Genomic DNA, 15,548 nt, shown 5'->3' on the forward strand with positions numbered 1-15,548 from the left:
CCCCCTCCCTGCCCTCCCCCCACCCCCAAGATGCCCCAAAATGAGTGAAGATGCCCCCAGCACTTCCCAGCAGAGCTAGGGCAGTGTGGTTTTGTGGTTTTGATGCCGGTATTCCACATCAGAGCATCACGCAGCAGTGAAGGAGTTAATGCTGGGGGAGCAGCAGAGGGGCGGAGCTCCGCACCGGATGCAGGCGGCGCTCGGTCTGGGCGCGTTGCTCTGGGCTGCCGTGGAGGTTCAGCACGTGTGCTTCCCCTGCAGGTCCTCCTTAACGTAAGCTCATAGCTTTTGGGTTGGAAATTTTTATCTCTCTTTCAATTGTTCAATTTTATTAGATTTAGTAAAGTTACCGTTCCTTCTCAAATCGTGCCGTTGTTTTCTTGTAGACCCATCTCTTCCCGCTGTCTCCCCCTCCCCCTCCCGGAGCGCGGCTCTGCTCGGGCGGCCGCGCGGCCACTGACGCAGTTTCTTTTTCTCTCCCTTCTCGGTTTCCCTTGGGTCACTGTTGTCATAAACGCTCAGAGTCCAATCTGAGTTTTTAGAATATTTTATTATAATCAAAAGGTGGAAAGCAATAAGCAAGCAGCGCTGGGTGTGCCGGGGAGTCTCGCTCCACCAACGACACACTGCAAAGAAAGAAAGAATACCTATTTAAAAGTATAGTTCATACATATTCATCACATTCCAAACTCTGATTTATAGAGAGGATTACACTTAAGGGTTGATTTTGATGTAAATCTTCAAACCTTGAAGGGGAAGAGCCCCTCACTGGTATTTTGTTAGGAGGGGTAGCGATAAGCTTAACACAGCTGGCCCAACACATAAATCAGTAAGGGAGGAGCACCTTTGGTGCCATGTGGTCCTTTTCCAAGGATTAGCTTCCCCAAGCTAAGTACCCCGAAAAGGGCCACTGGCCCCATCTCTCGGTGCATTCCAGGCTCATCTTCCAAGGTCTGTGTTAGTTTCACCCCTTGGTGTGAGGAATACGCTTTTTGTTACACAGACTGGTGTTTGAAATGCAGATAAAGTTCTATCCTTCCATGTCTCACAAGGACATTGTACTCCTTCAAGTAACTTTGTATACCAATTGGAATTAATGCCAGTCCGAAGGTATTGTGTCAGCAGCTTTGACTTTTTATCTTTGACACGAATCACCTTTACATGTTTCACAATCCCCCATTTCCTTTTTGATCCCCATCAGTGATTCGTGTCCGGTATTCTAAATTCAATCCTGCTTTCCTAGCAGCTTGCAAAAATGGAGCCGCTTCAGTTTTTACTACCATCAATTTGTGGGTCCTTCCAGACTTTGCTTCTTCTGGATCTATTGGCATTGCAGAAATCTGCATTCCTTGTATCACGGAAGGTATTATCCGAATGAGGCATGGAATTATACAAGGTATAAATATTAGTCCAATCATCCCACACAGTATCATGAAACCCAGTCGTTTCCACCACGCGCCCCCAAATAATTGATTCCACCAATCCTCGTTTAGAATTGAATTCCACCTCTGGACCGGAACATGGGCAATTCTTTTTATCTCTTCTGCGATATTTGTTATGGCTTGTCTGCTATCGTCTATTTCGAGACAGCATTCAGAGGTGTTAAACCTTCCACAGACCCCTCCTTCCTCCGCCAGTAAGTAATCTAGAGCTAACCGATTTTGATATACTGCTGCCCTGGTTTGTGAGAGTTGTCGGGCTATTAATTTTAAGGCCTCTGCTGTTTGGTTTGTTACTACTTCTACCACGGCTTGTAACCTAATAGTTCAATTCAGCATATAGATGGGAGTTCTATATCCCCAACTACCATCTTGGGCCCACAGAGCTGGGTCGTAGTATTCTGTTATTCTCTGTGGAGGCCATTCATCATCCTTCCAGGTTTGAGTCCCTCCTATTTTTAATTCTCGTTTTTGTCTAGCCAGAGTTTCGTATAGTGGCACTCCCAGAGTTTTCCCCCGTTGTCTAGGTGATAGGAAAAAGGCTGGTTGTATTATCCCAATAGTACAAGTGCCTTTCCAGTCTTTTGGCAATTTATTAAATGCCCGTCTTCCACAGATCCAAAATAGTCCGTCAGGAGATCTCCAATCTGAGACGTTCCTTCCCGGCTCTTCCCAAAATTCCTTTAAGGCTTCTATTTCCCTGAAGGGATTTTCATTGCTCTCATTCTTCCAACATAGGGAGTACTAGTAAGAGATGTACAATTATTTGTCCAGTATCCCTGGGGAGGGCCGGGCCACCAATGTCCCGCTCCCTCCGTGGAGTTTGTGGTTAATACCATTTTGCAGGGGGTAACTCCCAAATGTCGTTTAAATTGCCTTCCTTCCCTTGATATACAGATTTGTCCAATAACTTCATGACTAAGTATCCATCCCTCTGGTCTCATTTCAGTTGACCTGTGAGTATGATTCCAATTTAGTAATTGCCATGGTTCTAGTCCCTCCCCTCTCCAGGGCCATTGTTCTGTCATCTGAGACCCCCCCCATATCCAACATGAGGATATATTTAATTCAGTGGCAATTTCTTGCATAAGGTTAATGAACAGGTTAACCCCCTTGGTAGGTCCAGATTCCCCTAGGATTTTTCTCACCTCATCATAGAGGGGTGACTGTTTATTTTCCTGCATTTTGTTCTTCTGTATTTTGTTTTCCTGCATTTTGCTTGACCTGCAGTTGCTTGGTAACATTTCTCACTAGCTCTTCCTTGTATTGATCTTGGACCCCCCCCGCCATCAGAATATCCCCACATCCCTGATTTAGTGAAACAGATGTTCTCCTCTCCCTTTGGACAAGCACGGCCATTTATAAATCCACTTTTTCCTTCGTTAGCTGCCACCCAGAGGTCATGCCTAGCAATTATAATGCGTTCCTATCATAACAGGCCGCGTTTATGTGGGTATGGAATGATAATGCCCATTCTGTGGTTCGACTGTATTTAACGTATTGGTGGCACTTTGAGTATGGGTTTGCAGTTCCACTGCCAGGATAGCTCAGTATGGTTAAGAGCATCACTATACCCCACCGTTCTCTCATCCCTCTGCCTCCTCCGCCTACCGGGTTGCATCCGGCAGCGGGGTAAACCATCTTCTCGGCAGCAAGGATAGTCTTCAGGGGCTCCATACGAGCAGTCATATCCTGCACAGCCCTGCCCCAAATTTCCCAATTTGTATTCTCACAAGTCGAACACTACAGGGCACCCAGTTTTGTTGGTAGTCCTCTATTCTTTATATTTTCTGCTCCCTGTTCCTTGGTCCTGTGAATGAAGAGCTCTCACCCTCTCTGTCAGGAGCCTGAGTTCCCTTAGCAGTCACCTCCCTCCCTATATATATATATATATAATCGTCCTACCTCCAATTACTCATTGCAAAATTTTTTTTTCTCCTTTTGCAGACACCCCCCCCTGCAGTGGTATCACCACTTCTCCTTACAATAATAACACATACAAGTCATGCAACAAGGTAACATCCACACTTATCCTTAAAGGGGGCGATTCAGTCCCTTGCATGAACATTATCGTTGAATTCGTATTTTCAGTTCTCCTGGAGACGATGTAACCTTCCAGTCCTTAGTGTCCATGGGGCCTTTTACACAGAGGCGTGAGTCCAGCCCCTCTCTGCCGTGCGCACACTGTTTCTGTAGTTAAGAGAACGAGAAAAGGTCCCTCCCAACATGGGGTTAACGAAGTTTCTTTCCAGGTTTTTATTAACACTTTATCTCCTGGCTTTATCTTGTGTATTGTAAATTCTAAGGGGGTACTTTGAGCTAACAGCCCCTTTTCCCTTAGTTCTTCCAAGTTCTTAGTCAGAGTTGTTATATATTGCTGTACAGTACTCTCTCCCAGTCTGGGATGATCGATGGGTATTCCCTGAATATAAGGCATTCCATACAGCATCTCATAGGGGGATATCCCATGTTCTGAATTGGGCATACTCCTAATATTAAGTAAGGCTAAAGGTAAGCATTTTATCCAAGACATCTTAGTTTCTAACATTAACTTAGTTAACTGGGCCTTCAAGGTACCATTCATCCTTTCTACCCGCCCCGAACTTTGTGGATGCCATGGGGTGTGATATTCCCACCTTATCCCCAGGGCTTCTGCTAGGCCTTTCAAAATTCGGGAGGTAAAATGAGTTCCTTGATCTGAGTCAATAACCCCTATTAAACCATACCTGGGGATAATATCTTCCAAGAGATGTTTGGCCACTGTTTGAGCAGTGGCCCTAGTTGTGGGAAATGCCTCTACCCAATGAGTTAATTGGTCTACTATTACTAGTAAATACTTATACTTTCCTGCCTCTGGTAATTCAGTAAAATCTATTTGTACTCGTTCAGAAGGTCTGTGTGCCAATGGTCTTCCCCCTGAGGGTGTTTGTCGTAGATTTCTTTTGTTAACCTTCTGGCAAATTAAGCAACCTCTTGTTTCTTGCTTTGCTACTTCAAATATCCCTATGCACCCATAGAATTTTAGGAAATGATCTGCCAGGGCCCTAGTTCCCCAGTGGGTTCTTTGGTGCATTTGCTGCACAATCCTTCGGGCAAAGTTCTTTGGTAATAAGTCTCGGCCATCAGGTAAGATCCACTTATTATCATTCAATTTTACTCCTAATTTCTCAAAGCTCTCTCTCTCTTTTTGAGTATAAATTTTTAGAGTCTCCTTTTTGTCATTTTGGGCTCCTATTTCTTTTCTAGCGAGTATTAGAAGTGCTGCCCTTTTTGCCTCCTCATCTGCCCGATTGTTTCCCCTTACTTGGAATTGCAGCCCTTTTTGATGTCCTTTTATATGAACCACGGCAATGGTCTCTGGGAGCCTAATGGCCTCCAAGATTTGTTTAATTAGTTCTTCATGTATAAGCCCTTTCCCTTGGGTATTTATAAGCCCTCTTTCTTCCCATATTTTCCCAAAGGTATGTACTACCCCAAAGGCATATTTAGAGTCAGTGTATATAGTCCCTGATTTCTCTTTTAATATTATAAGGGCCCTTAGTAATGCATAGAGTTCACAAGCCTGAGCTGACCAATTGTTGCTTAAAGGGCCTGCCCCAATTGTTTTCCAATTTTTCCCATCAATTATAGCATATCCTGATTTTCGCTTCCCTTCCAGTATTCTAGAAGATCCATCTATAAACAACTTTTCTCCCTCAAGTAACTCCTCCTCCTCCAGGTCAGGTCTAATCTTTGTCTGTAATTCTACCATTTCTATGCAGCTATGACTGGGGCTTCCCTCACTTTCCCCGAACAAAAACTGAGCTGGATTTTGTGCCTGAGTGGTTTTAAGTTCCAATCCTGGCGAATTAATTAATATTGCCTCGTATTTTAAAAGCCTACTGTCTGTTAGCCATTTCTCTGCTTTTTGCTGTAGGATTCCTCGCACATCATGGGGAGCATATACAGTTATTTTTCCCCCGAAAGTAATCTTTTTTGCCTCCCCCACCAACAAAGCTACCGCCACCACTGCTTGTAAGCAGGTGGGCCTCCCTCTACTGACAGGGTCCGATAATTTAGAAAAATATCCTACAGGCTTCTTACTCCCAGCCCAGTCTTGAGCTAATACCCCATATGCTGTATGATCTGTGGTTTCCACAAATAAGTAAAAGGGCTTAGTTATATCTGGTAGGCTTAGGACAGGGGCTGATATTAGATCCCCTTTTAATTTCTCCAGCTTACTCTCATCCTCCTCATCCCAACAAACCTTGGTGGCAGTTAGTTTTTCGTATAAAAACTTTACCTTACTGCTATAGTTTTCTATCCACTGTCTACAATACCCCAGTAGCCCTAATAATTGTCTTACCTCCCTCTTAGTTCTAGGGTAGGGTAAGGCCAGGATCCCTGAAATACGCTCTGGGTCTAGCTTCTTTGATCCCTGACTAATCCAATGTCCCAAATATTTAACTTTAGTCTCTGTAAATTGTAGTTTTGATTTGGATACTTTCAGCCCCTTTTCCCCTAGGAAGTTTAACAATCCCATGGTACAGTTCCTAACTTCCTTCTCTGATTTTCCAGCTATTAGTAAATCATCCACATACTGAATTAATTTTGTTCCTTCGGGTGGGGCAAATTGCTCCAGCAATTTTTCTAATGCTTGCCCAAATAAATTTGGAGATTCCGTAAACCCTTGAGGTAGAACCTTCCACCTATATTGTTGTTTCCGAAGGGTATCTGGATCCTCCCATTCAAAGGCAAAATAATCCCTGCTATCTTCTGCCAAGGGACAAGCCCAAAAGGCATCTTTTAAATCTATCACACTATACCATGTGTATTCCGGGGATACCTGATTCAATAATGTATATGGGTTAGCCACTCCTGGAAACCGGGTGAGGGTCCGTTCGTTCACCGCTCTTAAATCCTGCACTAACCTGTATGTCCCATCCTGTTTCTTTACAGGCAATATTGGGGTGTTATGGGGGGACATACAAGGTTCTAAGATTTGTTGTTGGATCAGATCCTCAATAATAGGCTTTAATCCCCGTCTACCTTCCTTTGAAATAGGATATTGTCGCACCCTAATGGGGCACTCAGGATCTTGTACCCTAACTCTTATGGGTGGAATTTCCAATTTTCCTATAGTTCCCTTTGCATGCCACACCTGGGGATTTATTCCCTCCTCGTCTTTTTGGGTGAGAACACACAGTCTTGAAATTCTCTCTCCTTTATTTACAGCGAGGTTTATCCCTAATGCCACTATTAAATCCCTTCCCAGTAAGTTATATTCTGCCTCAGGAACAACTAATACATTCCCTACACAAATTTTGGTTTCAGCTTCAATCATCACACCTTTTACAATTGGGACCCGAAAGGGTTCACCCTTTGCCCCAACTACAAGGCTTGTATCTTTGCTTATTACACACCCTTTGGGTAGTTTCTGTATGGTGGACCTTTCAGCTCCAGTATCTATTAAAGAAGTAGCTTCCTCTCCCTGGGGACCTATTTTTAACTTTATCAAGGGCTCTCTAGTTTGTCTCGTCCCCAGGATGTATAGCCCCTGACACCCCTATTCTTCTTTAAATGCCTCCTCATCCTGTCGTTTTTTTAGACAATTTTGCTTCATGTGTCCTTTCTTCCCACAATAATAACATTCTATTCCTTGTTCTGATCCTTTTCGAGGAGGCTTCTTAATGCCCCTATTAGTATTCCTAGGGTTTTCTCTTTTCCTAGATACCTCCTCCTTTTTTGCCTCTCTTACCGCCGCGACAAATATTCGGGCCTTTGCTTTTTGGTTTTCCTCATCCCGTCTCACACAGACTTTCTGTGCTTCTCTCAGCAATTCATCTAATCCCCGCTCTTGCCAATCCTCCAATTTTTCCAATTTCTTTCTAATGTCCGTCCAGGACCTGGCCACAAATTGGGTTTTTAATAGTGCCTGCCCCACAAGGGTAGCAGGGTCTACGCCTGAGTACATTTGTAAACTTTTCCTCAATCTCTCCAACCAGTCTGTGGGGGTTTCATCCTTCCCTTGATGTTCACTAAAAGCCTTATTTATGTTTTGCCCCCTTGGGACAGCTTCCCGAATTCCCTGAATTATTATTTCCCTTAAATCTGCCATGTCCTGTCTATGCTGTGGATTCTGATGATCATGGACCGGCTTCTGATTAGGCCATTTGCGCTCTGCGGCCGGACCTTGCTGATGTCTCCTATCCCAGTTTTGCATACCGGCCATCCTAATCATTCCTCTTTCTTCAGCTGTAAATAACATTCCTAGGATCGAATGCAATTCATCCCATGTATAGATGTTAGGCCCTAAAAACTGATCTAGCCTTTCTGAGACACCTATGGGGTCATCTAGCAAGTTTCCCATTTCTTTCTTAAACTGTCTTATGTCCCCGGTGTTCAGGGGAACTGATACAAATCCTATCCCCCCGATATTCCCTCCAAGGGGAACCTCTCGGAGAGGTAAGAGCGCTGTCCCCTCCCCCTGTTCCTTCTCAGTGCCTGCATTTTGCTTTTCTCTTGTCCGGCTCCTAGTGTGGGAGGCGGGGGGGGAATTAGGTGGCGCCGAAGGAGAAGTTTCTTCCCCTGGTAGAAGGGGTATACTTTCCTCCTCCTCCCCTCGTATGGGGGAGGTAAATTATCGAGGGGGTCCCAAGAGACCCCTCTATCCTTCTTGTCCTCTTTTTCCCTTACTGCATATAGGGAGACATGTGCCCAGGATCCCTTCCAAAGGCTGGCATAATCACTTTCTTCCTGGCTGAAGGGCTCTTTAGTAGTTACGTAAATGTTTAGAGCACGACATATCCAATCCTCAAAAGACCCGAACATCGGCCAATACACACTGTCAGGTCTTATCTGTTTTCCAGCCCATACCTCCATACAATGATAAACCATTTTTTCCTTGGTTTTACCTTCGTGGGATGGACAATCATCCCAATGTTTTATCATTAACCCCAGGGGACTGTCCGGGGGTATCTCTGGTAGTTCGCTCCCTTCCTTATCCTTGGAACCTCTCCGTGGGTCCCTCCTGGGGTCAGCAGACTTAGACTTTCTCTGCCCCATATTCTTATTCCGGGGTTTCCTTCTTTAAGCTATTTCCCCTCCTAATTCTAGGTGATCTATTCCCTTCCTCTGGGCCTCTCTGTGGGTCCCTGGGAATTTCTAACCACCCTCTCGAGAGGCTTTCCTCAACTTAATTCTCTCCACCCCGGAACTCGCCCTCCCAACCAAGCGATACTCACAGTCCGAAGTTTTCGCCTGGATCTTCGTGCACAAGAATTACAGGATATTTACTGCAGTTTTTCCAAGGGAGCTCTTTTCCTTGCTTATTGCTTTCCCAAGTTCGTGTGATGCGAAAGGTCGGGCAAGGATCCTTTTCTCTCGAGGCTACCAAAAAGGTAGGGCGCCTCCCCGGGAGTCGGGATGTCCCGCTCGAGTCCAGTCGCATCACGTCGGGGTCACCACTTTGTCATAAACGCTCAGAGTCCAATCTGAGTTTTTAGAATATTTTATTATAATCAAAAGGTGGAAAGCAATAAGCAAGCAGCGCTGGGTGTGCCGGGGAGTCTCGCTCCACCAACGACACACTGCAAAGAAAGAAAGAATACCTATTTAAAAGTATAGTTCATACATATTCATCACATTCCAAACTCTGATTTATAGAGAGGATTACACTTAAGGGTTGATTTTGATGTAAATCTTCAAACCTTGAAGGGGAAGAGCCCCTCACTGGTATTTTGTTAGGAGGGGTAGATAAGCTTAACACAGCTGGCCCAACACATAAATCAGTAAGGGAGGAGCACCTTTGGTGCCATGTGGTCCCTTTCCAGGGATCAGCTTCCCCAAGCTAAGTACCCCGAAAAGGGCCACTGGCCCCATCTTTCAGTGCATTCCAGGCTCATCTTCCAAGGTCTGTGTTAGTTTCACCCCTTGGTGTGAGGAATACGCTTTCTGTTACACAAGACTGGTGTTTGAAATGCAGATAAAGTTCTATCCTTCCATGTCTCACAAGGACATTGTACTCCTTCAAGTAACTTTGTATACCAATTGGAATTAATGCCAGTCCGAAGGTATTGTGTCAGCAGCTCTGACTTTTTATCTTTGACATGAATCACCTTTACATGTTTCACAACTGTCACGGACAACACCGTGACAGGCAGGCAGTCCCAGCTCACTGCAGTGGGGAGATCTTCAGGGGGATCATGATTCGTGACTCCATTGTCCGAATCAGTGGCACTGCAAAACAGAATGGGAGCGGGGTCACCTCGCAGCCCTCCCAGCAGGGACAACCCCACACCCGTGTGCTCACCCGTGTAGTAAACATTCTCATCCCAGCCCCGCTTCCTCCACGCTGCGTTCCTTGTCTCCTCACGGGACTGCAGGTCCTTGTAGGCTGCAGGGGAAAAGCCTCATTCCTAACCTCCCTGCAGCCCCCAGGCCTTGGGGCTGGGGTTTGGGACACACAAGGTGGAGGCACTGCCAGGGTGGGCTGGGCGAGACAACCTGCTTACCCCAGAGGTGGTGCACAACATACAGCTCCCCAATCTGTGAGAAGAAGCCGCCCACTGCCTCCTGGTTCTCCTGGCGGTACTTTATGGCCCGAGCCCTGGCAAAATGGGGAGAAGCACAAGGAGCTGTCCCCACCTCCTGCTGCTCAACTGCTCAGCTCCAGTGTCCCCATGCTCAGAGCGGCCAAGGCTCTCATCGCCATCCAAGAACAAAGATGCAGGAGTGGCTCTGAGCGCCAGCATCACCATCACCTGGCCGTATTCAGAACACCAGCTGGATAAAGCAGCCACTCACCAGTTATTGCCCCACTCGATCATGGTCCCTGGCTGCAAATAGAGGAAATAAACAACAGCATAAGGCAGCTGCACCCCAACCACCACCTTCTCCCTCTGCCCAGGGCCAATCCGCAGCAAGTAGCCCCAAAGGACCACACAGGCTGCTTTGCAGACCCCAGCATGTGCAGCAGGGCCCTGGGTTCCCCTGGGTTCCAGTGCCACGCCCGTGGTGCCTGCATCCCACTGAAACACCTCATGCCTCACCTTGAGCTTGTAGGTCCTCAACTCATAGATGTTGGGGCCCTTGCGGGGCAGGGGCTCATTCCAAAAGCTGAACTCCAGCAGCAGCTGGTTCCTGCGGGACAGCAGCATGCGGCTCCTCTCCTTGCGGAAATCCAGGTACTCCTGCAGACAGCCGAGGATCAAGGCAAGATGATGGGAGTGGGGGCACCCCACAAGGCACCCCATTTGGCCACTGATGTGAGCAGTACCTTATTCTGCTTGAGCTTGTTCATGCAGTCCATGAGGGCCGGGTACCCACCAGAGAAGCGCCAAAGGTGCACTGGGATGGGACAGCAAGGTCTGGAAGGGGTTGAAGGCAGCAGGGAGCCCCCCTCCCAAGTGAACAGGGTTCATCCCACATCCCCTTGGGGTCATGGTCATGCAGGGTTGTCTGGTTGTCTGTTCTTGCAGGAGTGTAGCCCTCACCTGCCTGGTCCTGCTCCCCATACCATGTGTTCCAGTTCCCAACCAGGTCACAAGGGTAATCGGCATCTGAGTGCAGCTTGGGCAGCACCTCCTCCCTGCAGGGGGTACAGGAGATGGTTTCTGGGATTTTCCTGGGCTGGCCAAGATGGGAGAAAGGGGGTGGCTGGGGCTGGCAAGCAGCAGTTGTGCCTCTCAGCAAGAAAAGTGCTGAGTTTCTGGTTCCAGAATGCTCCCAACATCCCTGTTTGCCCTCAGCCCAGCACAAGGGATTCCAAACTGCTCTCGACACCCCACAGTTGCCCCACCACTCCCCCCCAACCCCTGCTGGGACACTGGGCAGTCCCCCAGCTCACGTCAGGCTGTTGTAGGCATCCAGGCACTCTGGCTTCACATTGTGAACTGCGGGGGAAAGAGGGCAAGATACTGTCACAGCACGGAGTGGGATGAGTGGTTGTGTTATCAAGGTGCCTGGGAAGGGTGTGCACCCTCTGCCGGTGGGGCCACTCACACTGAATCTTGTAAAGGTTGCTGGTCTCTTTCTTGGACAGGAGGTTGGAGTGGGCATCCTTGCGGGGATCCACCTTGTGCACAAACAGGGAGCGGAACCAGCTGCCCTCAGCATCCCGTGAGTATGCCCTGAGGGACCGTGCCATCAGTAGGGCCAGAGGGAGGGACACAGCTGGGCACAATGACTGTGGTCTGACGTGGGGTGTGGGGGGGAAATGCAAAGCAGAGGAGGGACCTTGTTCCATTCCCACCCAGCCCCAGAGTTGCATGCCCCCCAACCCAGTGCCCCCCAGGGAGAGGTCTCATTCATTTCAGGGAACCCTGGATGGCCCTGCCAAGGGATGTGGGGTGACAAGAGATGACACAGAGGTGGTGCACTCAGTCAGACCTTTGCCCACAGAGCAGCAGGGCCTGGTAATGTATTAACGGCGCAGGGTCAGCGGCCCTGGATGCTTGGTGAGGGCATGGGGTGACAGCAGGCCCTGAGCCACGGCACGGGGAGCTGGGGGCTGAGGCTGGGGGAGACAGGGCTGAGATGGGGGCACAGGGCGTGAGATGGATGCTGGAGGGGAAAGACTGGGGGAGCTGGGGGCTTTGTAGGGGGGAAGATGGGTGCTGGGGGACGAGCAAAAGAAGGGAGATGGGAGCTGAGAGGGGGGCCAGGGGCAGGGCGGAAATGGGGTTTGGGGGGGAGACAGGAGCTATGGGGCAAGAGACGGGGGATGGGGGTTTCAGGACCTGAGGGGAAAGACGGGGCCTGAGAAGGAAATGGGGCTTTGGGGGCACGATGGGGCCTGAGGGGAATGACGGAGCCTGGGGAGATGATGAGCCCTAGGGGTTCCGGGCCGCGGGGCGGGCATGGAGGGGCCGGGCCCCGCTCACCGCGCCCCGCTGAGGGCCCCGCAGCCGCCGCCACCGCCGCCTTGCAGCCGCCGCAGCAACGCCGCAACGCCTCCAACCCGCGCCGCCGCCATCTTTTCGGGCGGGGCGTCCTGGGGGCGAGGCTATACCCAGCCCCGCCCACCACAGACTCCACCCCTATTGGGCACGGCGCAGCTCTGGCCCCGCCCTCAGAAGCTGGCGTGCAGCAGGGTGATTCTGATTGGCTGCCGCGCCGCCCCGTTGGCCACACCTTCTTGCCCATCCTCGGGCGCCTGGCTGCACGCAACGCTCTGCTCCCATGGCCACAACGAGGTCTCATTGGCTGACGCCTGCGCGGCCGTGCCTCCAGATTCGAGGAGCCAATCAGAGGGGTCGCTTGGAAAAGTCGATTCCTGATTGGCTGCGGGGCCTCCTTTGGCATCCCTAAGCCCTCCGTCGGCCAGCGGGGTCAGCTGCTGATTGGCCGCTGCCACGCAGGGGCGGAGCTGACCGTGGGGCGGGGCTTCTTCCGGGGCGGGCACGCTTGGGAGCGCGGGGCGGGGCGGGAGCGGGCTGGGGGCGGGGTTAAAAGACGCTTAGCCCCCCCCCCCAGCTGTGGGAGCTCTACGGCCCCCGCGGTCCCCCATAGCTCTGCACGGCCTCCCACCTCCCTCCATCATTCTCTGTAACCCTCACTTTGTGCACCACAACTCTTACTTGCCCCCACATGGCCCCTCCACAGCCCCCCTTGGCTTCCATAGGCCCTGTGACATCCTGTAGCCTCCTCATATCTACTCCACATCCCCCATTGCCCTCCACGACCCCTACACGGTGTCTACCCGGGACACTCTGTGCCCCTCCCCACCCCCCCACGACCTCCTTGTAATCCCCCCCCAGAGTCCCTTACAGCCCAGCATTATCCCCTCCATGCCCCCCCATATCCCTTCCATATCCTCCATCCTCCCCACGTGGCCCCTGCGTTCCCCATGACACCCCCATACCCCTAGCCCCCCGTGAGTTTGGGGCTCACCCCCCCAGGGGAGAGGCACAGTGCCGCAAGCTGCACGTCCAGGCCCCCAGCTCCTCAGGATTGTCGGCCCCCAGCACATAGCTCCTCATCCCGGGGTGCTCGACCTGGGGGAGTAATGAGCCAGCAATGGGCCTGGGCCCCCCCAGCCCTCACCCAGCCACATGGGGAGCTGGGCTTTGGGGCCCCAACCTCTGCTGCAGAGTGGCAGGTGTTGGGGTCCCTTGTTTGGGGCTCCCCCAACAGGACTGACCATGAAGAGGAAACGAGGGCTGCCGGTGTTGGGGGCCAGAACGCGGATCCTGTAGCCGGGTAGGGGGAGCCCCCCACGCACTTGCTGCTCGCTGCTGTCTGGGGGCAGGGAAGGATTCAGGGGGGCAGCCCCAGGGACCACTCCAAACCCTACAGAGCCCCAGTCATACAGCAGAGGTTCCACTGATCCCCTGAGTTCCCCTAGACCCCACTCCATGGCTCCTTAAGAGGCCCCTGACCTCTGCCGCAACCCCATCACCTGCCCCCCACCTCACCCCTGTAGTAGAAGAGGCAGAGATCAACCAGCACAAACCAGCGCCGCTTCCACAGCCTCAGCCCCGAGCTGTCCTGGGGAGGTAAAAAGGGGGCTGAGCCAGAACCCCAAACACACAGCCCCCTGAGTTCTCCTTCAAACCCTTTAGATCCCATAACCCACCAGGATCTCCAATCCAGCTAGACTCCTCCAACATTTCCAAACATTTCCAAGACCCATAGCCCTCCCAGCATCCTAACCCTCCAGACCTCTTCAAACTCCATAACCCCATTAGCAATCCCCAAAACCCAGATTCTAGCCCTAACCTCCAGCACCCACTGACCCTCCACAAACCCTTCAGATCCCCCAAACCCCATAACCCTCCCCCCAGCACCCCCAGCTCCATAGTCCCCCTGGATCCCCCCTCCCCAATAACCTGTGGTCCACAACCCCACATTTCCCCAGTCCCACCTGCTTGTGCAGCCAGCCCCTCATGGTCGGAGGGATGCGGTGGTCTCTCCGCATTGCCTGCTCCCCCTTCCCAAAGGTATGGACCCTCGGCACAGGACGGCAGGGCTGGGCATGGGGGATCACCAGGGATGGGGGCTCAGAGGGATCCCCTCAGGGCCCTGTGACCCCCTGCCTTGTCTCCCTGGTCCCCACTCCCCAGGGTCCCCTTTCATTCCCTTCTGTGTTTACCTTTGTTCCTCATGCCCCCTTCTCCCCCCATGTGCTCCCACAAAGTTCCCCATGCTCCCCCAGCCCTCAGTCAGCTCCCCATGGCTCCCCTGGACTGCCCCATACTCCCCCATAGATCCCCATGCCCTCACTGCCCCCTGGATACCCTCATACCATCCCATAGATCCCCCAACTCCCTCAGTCCTCCATATCCTCCCATAGCTCATCATGCTCCCCACCCCCCAGGCTCCCTTGTGACCCAGATACCCTCCCTTAATTTCCCATGCACCCTGACCCCCCTCTTATCCCCCATAGGCCTTCTACTAACTTGGGTCCCCTTGGACTCCTCCATACCCCCCCATAGATCCCCAGGCTCCTCCTGGACAGCTCCATTTCCCCAATATCCATTATGCCTCCCCCCATCTCCCCATTTACCTTCCAGTCCCCTTGGTTCCCTTTTACTCCCATATCCCCCGTAGCTCCCTTCGGACCCTCCATACCCCACATATCTCCCGCTCTGGCCCCCAGCTCCCCATGCCCACTTGGGTGCCACTGCCGGGGCCCCAGGGGGTTGCAGCGTTGCCGTCAGCCATAGCGTCCCTGTGGGGGCGGTTGGAGGGGAGGGGGGCACTATGAATGGTCCCATTCAGCCCTCACCCGCCCCGTGGCACAGAGGCCCCATTCTGTGGTGTGCGGGGGCACTGTGGCGCTGAGATGGGGCCTGGCTGGGGGCCTGATCCTTTTATTCCAGTCCCATTATTCCCATGCTGGTCTCAGTTCTCATCCTGTTTTCCTGGTACCAGTTCCAGCCCTCTCTTGTTATCCTGTTACTGTCCCATACTGTTATCCACATAGCAGTCCTAGTTCCGACCCTAGTGTCATCCCAGTGCTGATCCGTGTCTCCATTCCCACCCCACCATCCTGTCCCATTATCCCCATAGTGGTCCCTGTGACCCACTCCCATTCCATTACCCCAGTGATGGTCCATATTCCTGTCCTGTTACCCCAGGGCTGGTCTCAGTCTTCATCCCACTATCCCAGCACTGGTTCTGATCCTG

The 15,548-nt window shown here is 51.3% G+C and overlaps 2 protein-coding genes across 2 annotated transcripts; both read right to left on the reverse strand.

The window, feature by feature from the left end:
* Positions 1-13: 13 nt before the first annotated feature.
* Positions 14-12,401, reverse strand: NIPSNAP1 (nipsnap homolog 1). Its single transcript, XM_065738639.1, has 11 exons — positions 12,302-12,401; positions 11,421-11,548; positions 11,266-11,311; positions 10,913-11,007; positions 10,696-10,766; positions 10,469-10,609; positions 10,224-10,255; positions 9,932-10,026; positions 9,730-9,813; positions 9,585-9,656; positions 14-88 (listed from the first exon to the last, which is right to left on the reverse strand). The coding sequence occupies exons 1-10, from the start codon at positions 12,391-12,393 to the stop codon at positions 9,592-9,594; spliced, it is 849 nt and encodes a 282-aa protein (XP_065594711.1). The 5' UTR covers positions 12,394-12,401; the 3' UTR covers positions 14-88; positions 9,585-9,591.
* An 88-nt stretch (positions 12,402-12,489) lies between these two features.
* Positions 12,490-14,997, reverse strand: LOC136050083 (pleckstrin homology domain-containing family A member 4-like). The gene is made up of 6 exons (XM_065738702.1): positions 14,926-14,997; positions 14,284-14,388; positions 13,835-13,907; positions 13,561-13,658; positions 13,311-13,414; positions 12,490-12,853 (listed from the first exon to the last, which is right to left on the reverse strand). The coding sequence occupies exons 1-6, from the start codon at positions 14,995-14,997 to the stop codon at positions 12,490-12,492; spliced, it is 816 nt and encodes a 271-aa protein (XP_065594774.1).
* Positions 14,998-15,548: the final 551 nt, after the last annotated feature.

Source organism: Cyrtonyx montezumae, unplaced genomic scaffold, assembly GCF_038088225.1.
Source record: "Cyrtonyx montezumae isolate F1298 unplaced genomic scaffold, pur_monq_1.0 scaffold_23, whole genome shotgun sequence".
Classification (NCBI taxonomy): Eukaryota; Metazoa; Chordata; class Aves; order Galliformes; family Odontophoridae; genus Cyrtonyx; species Cyrtonyx montezumae.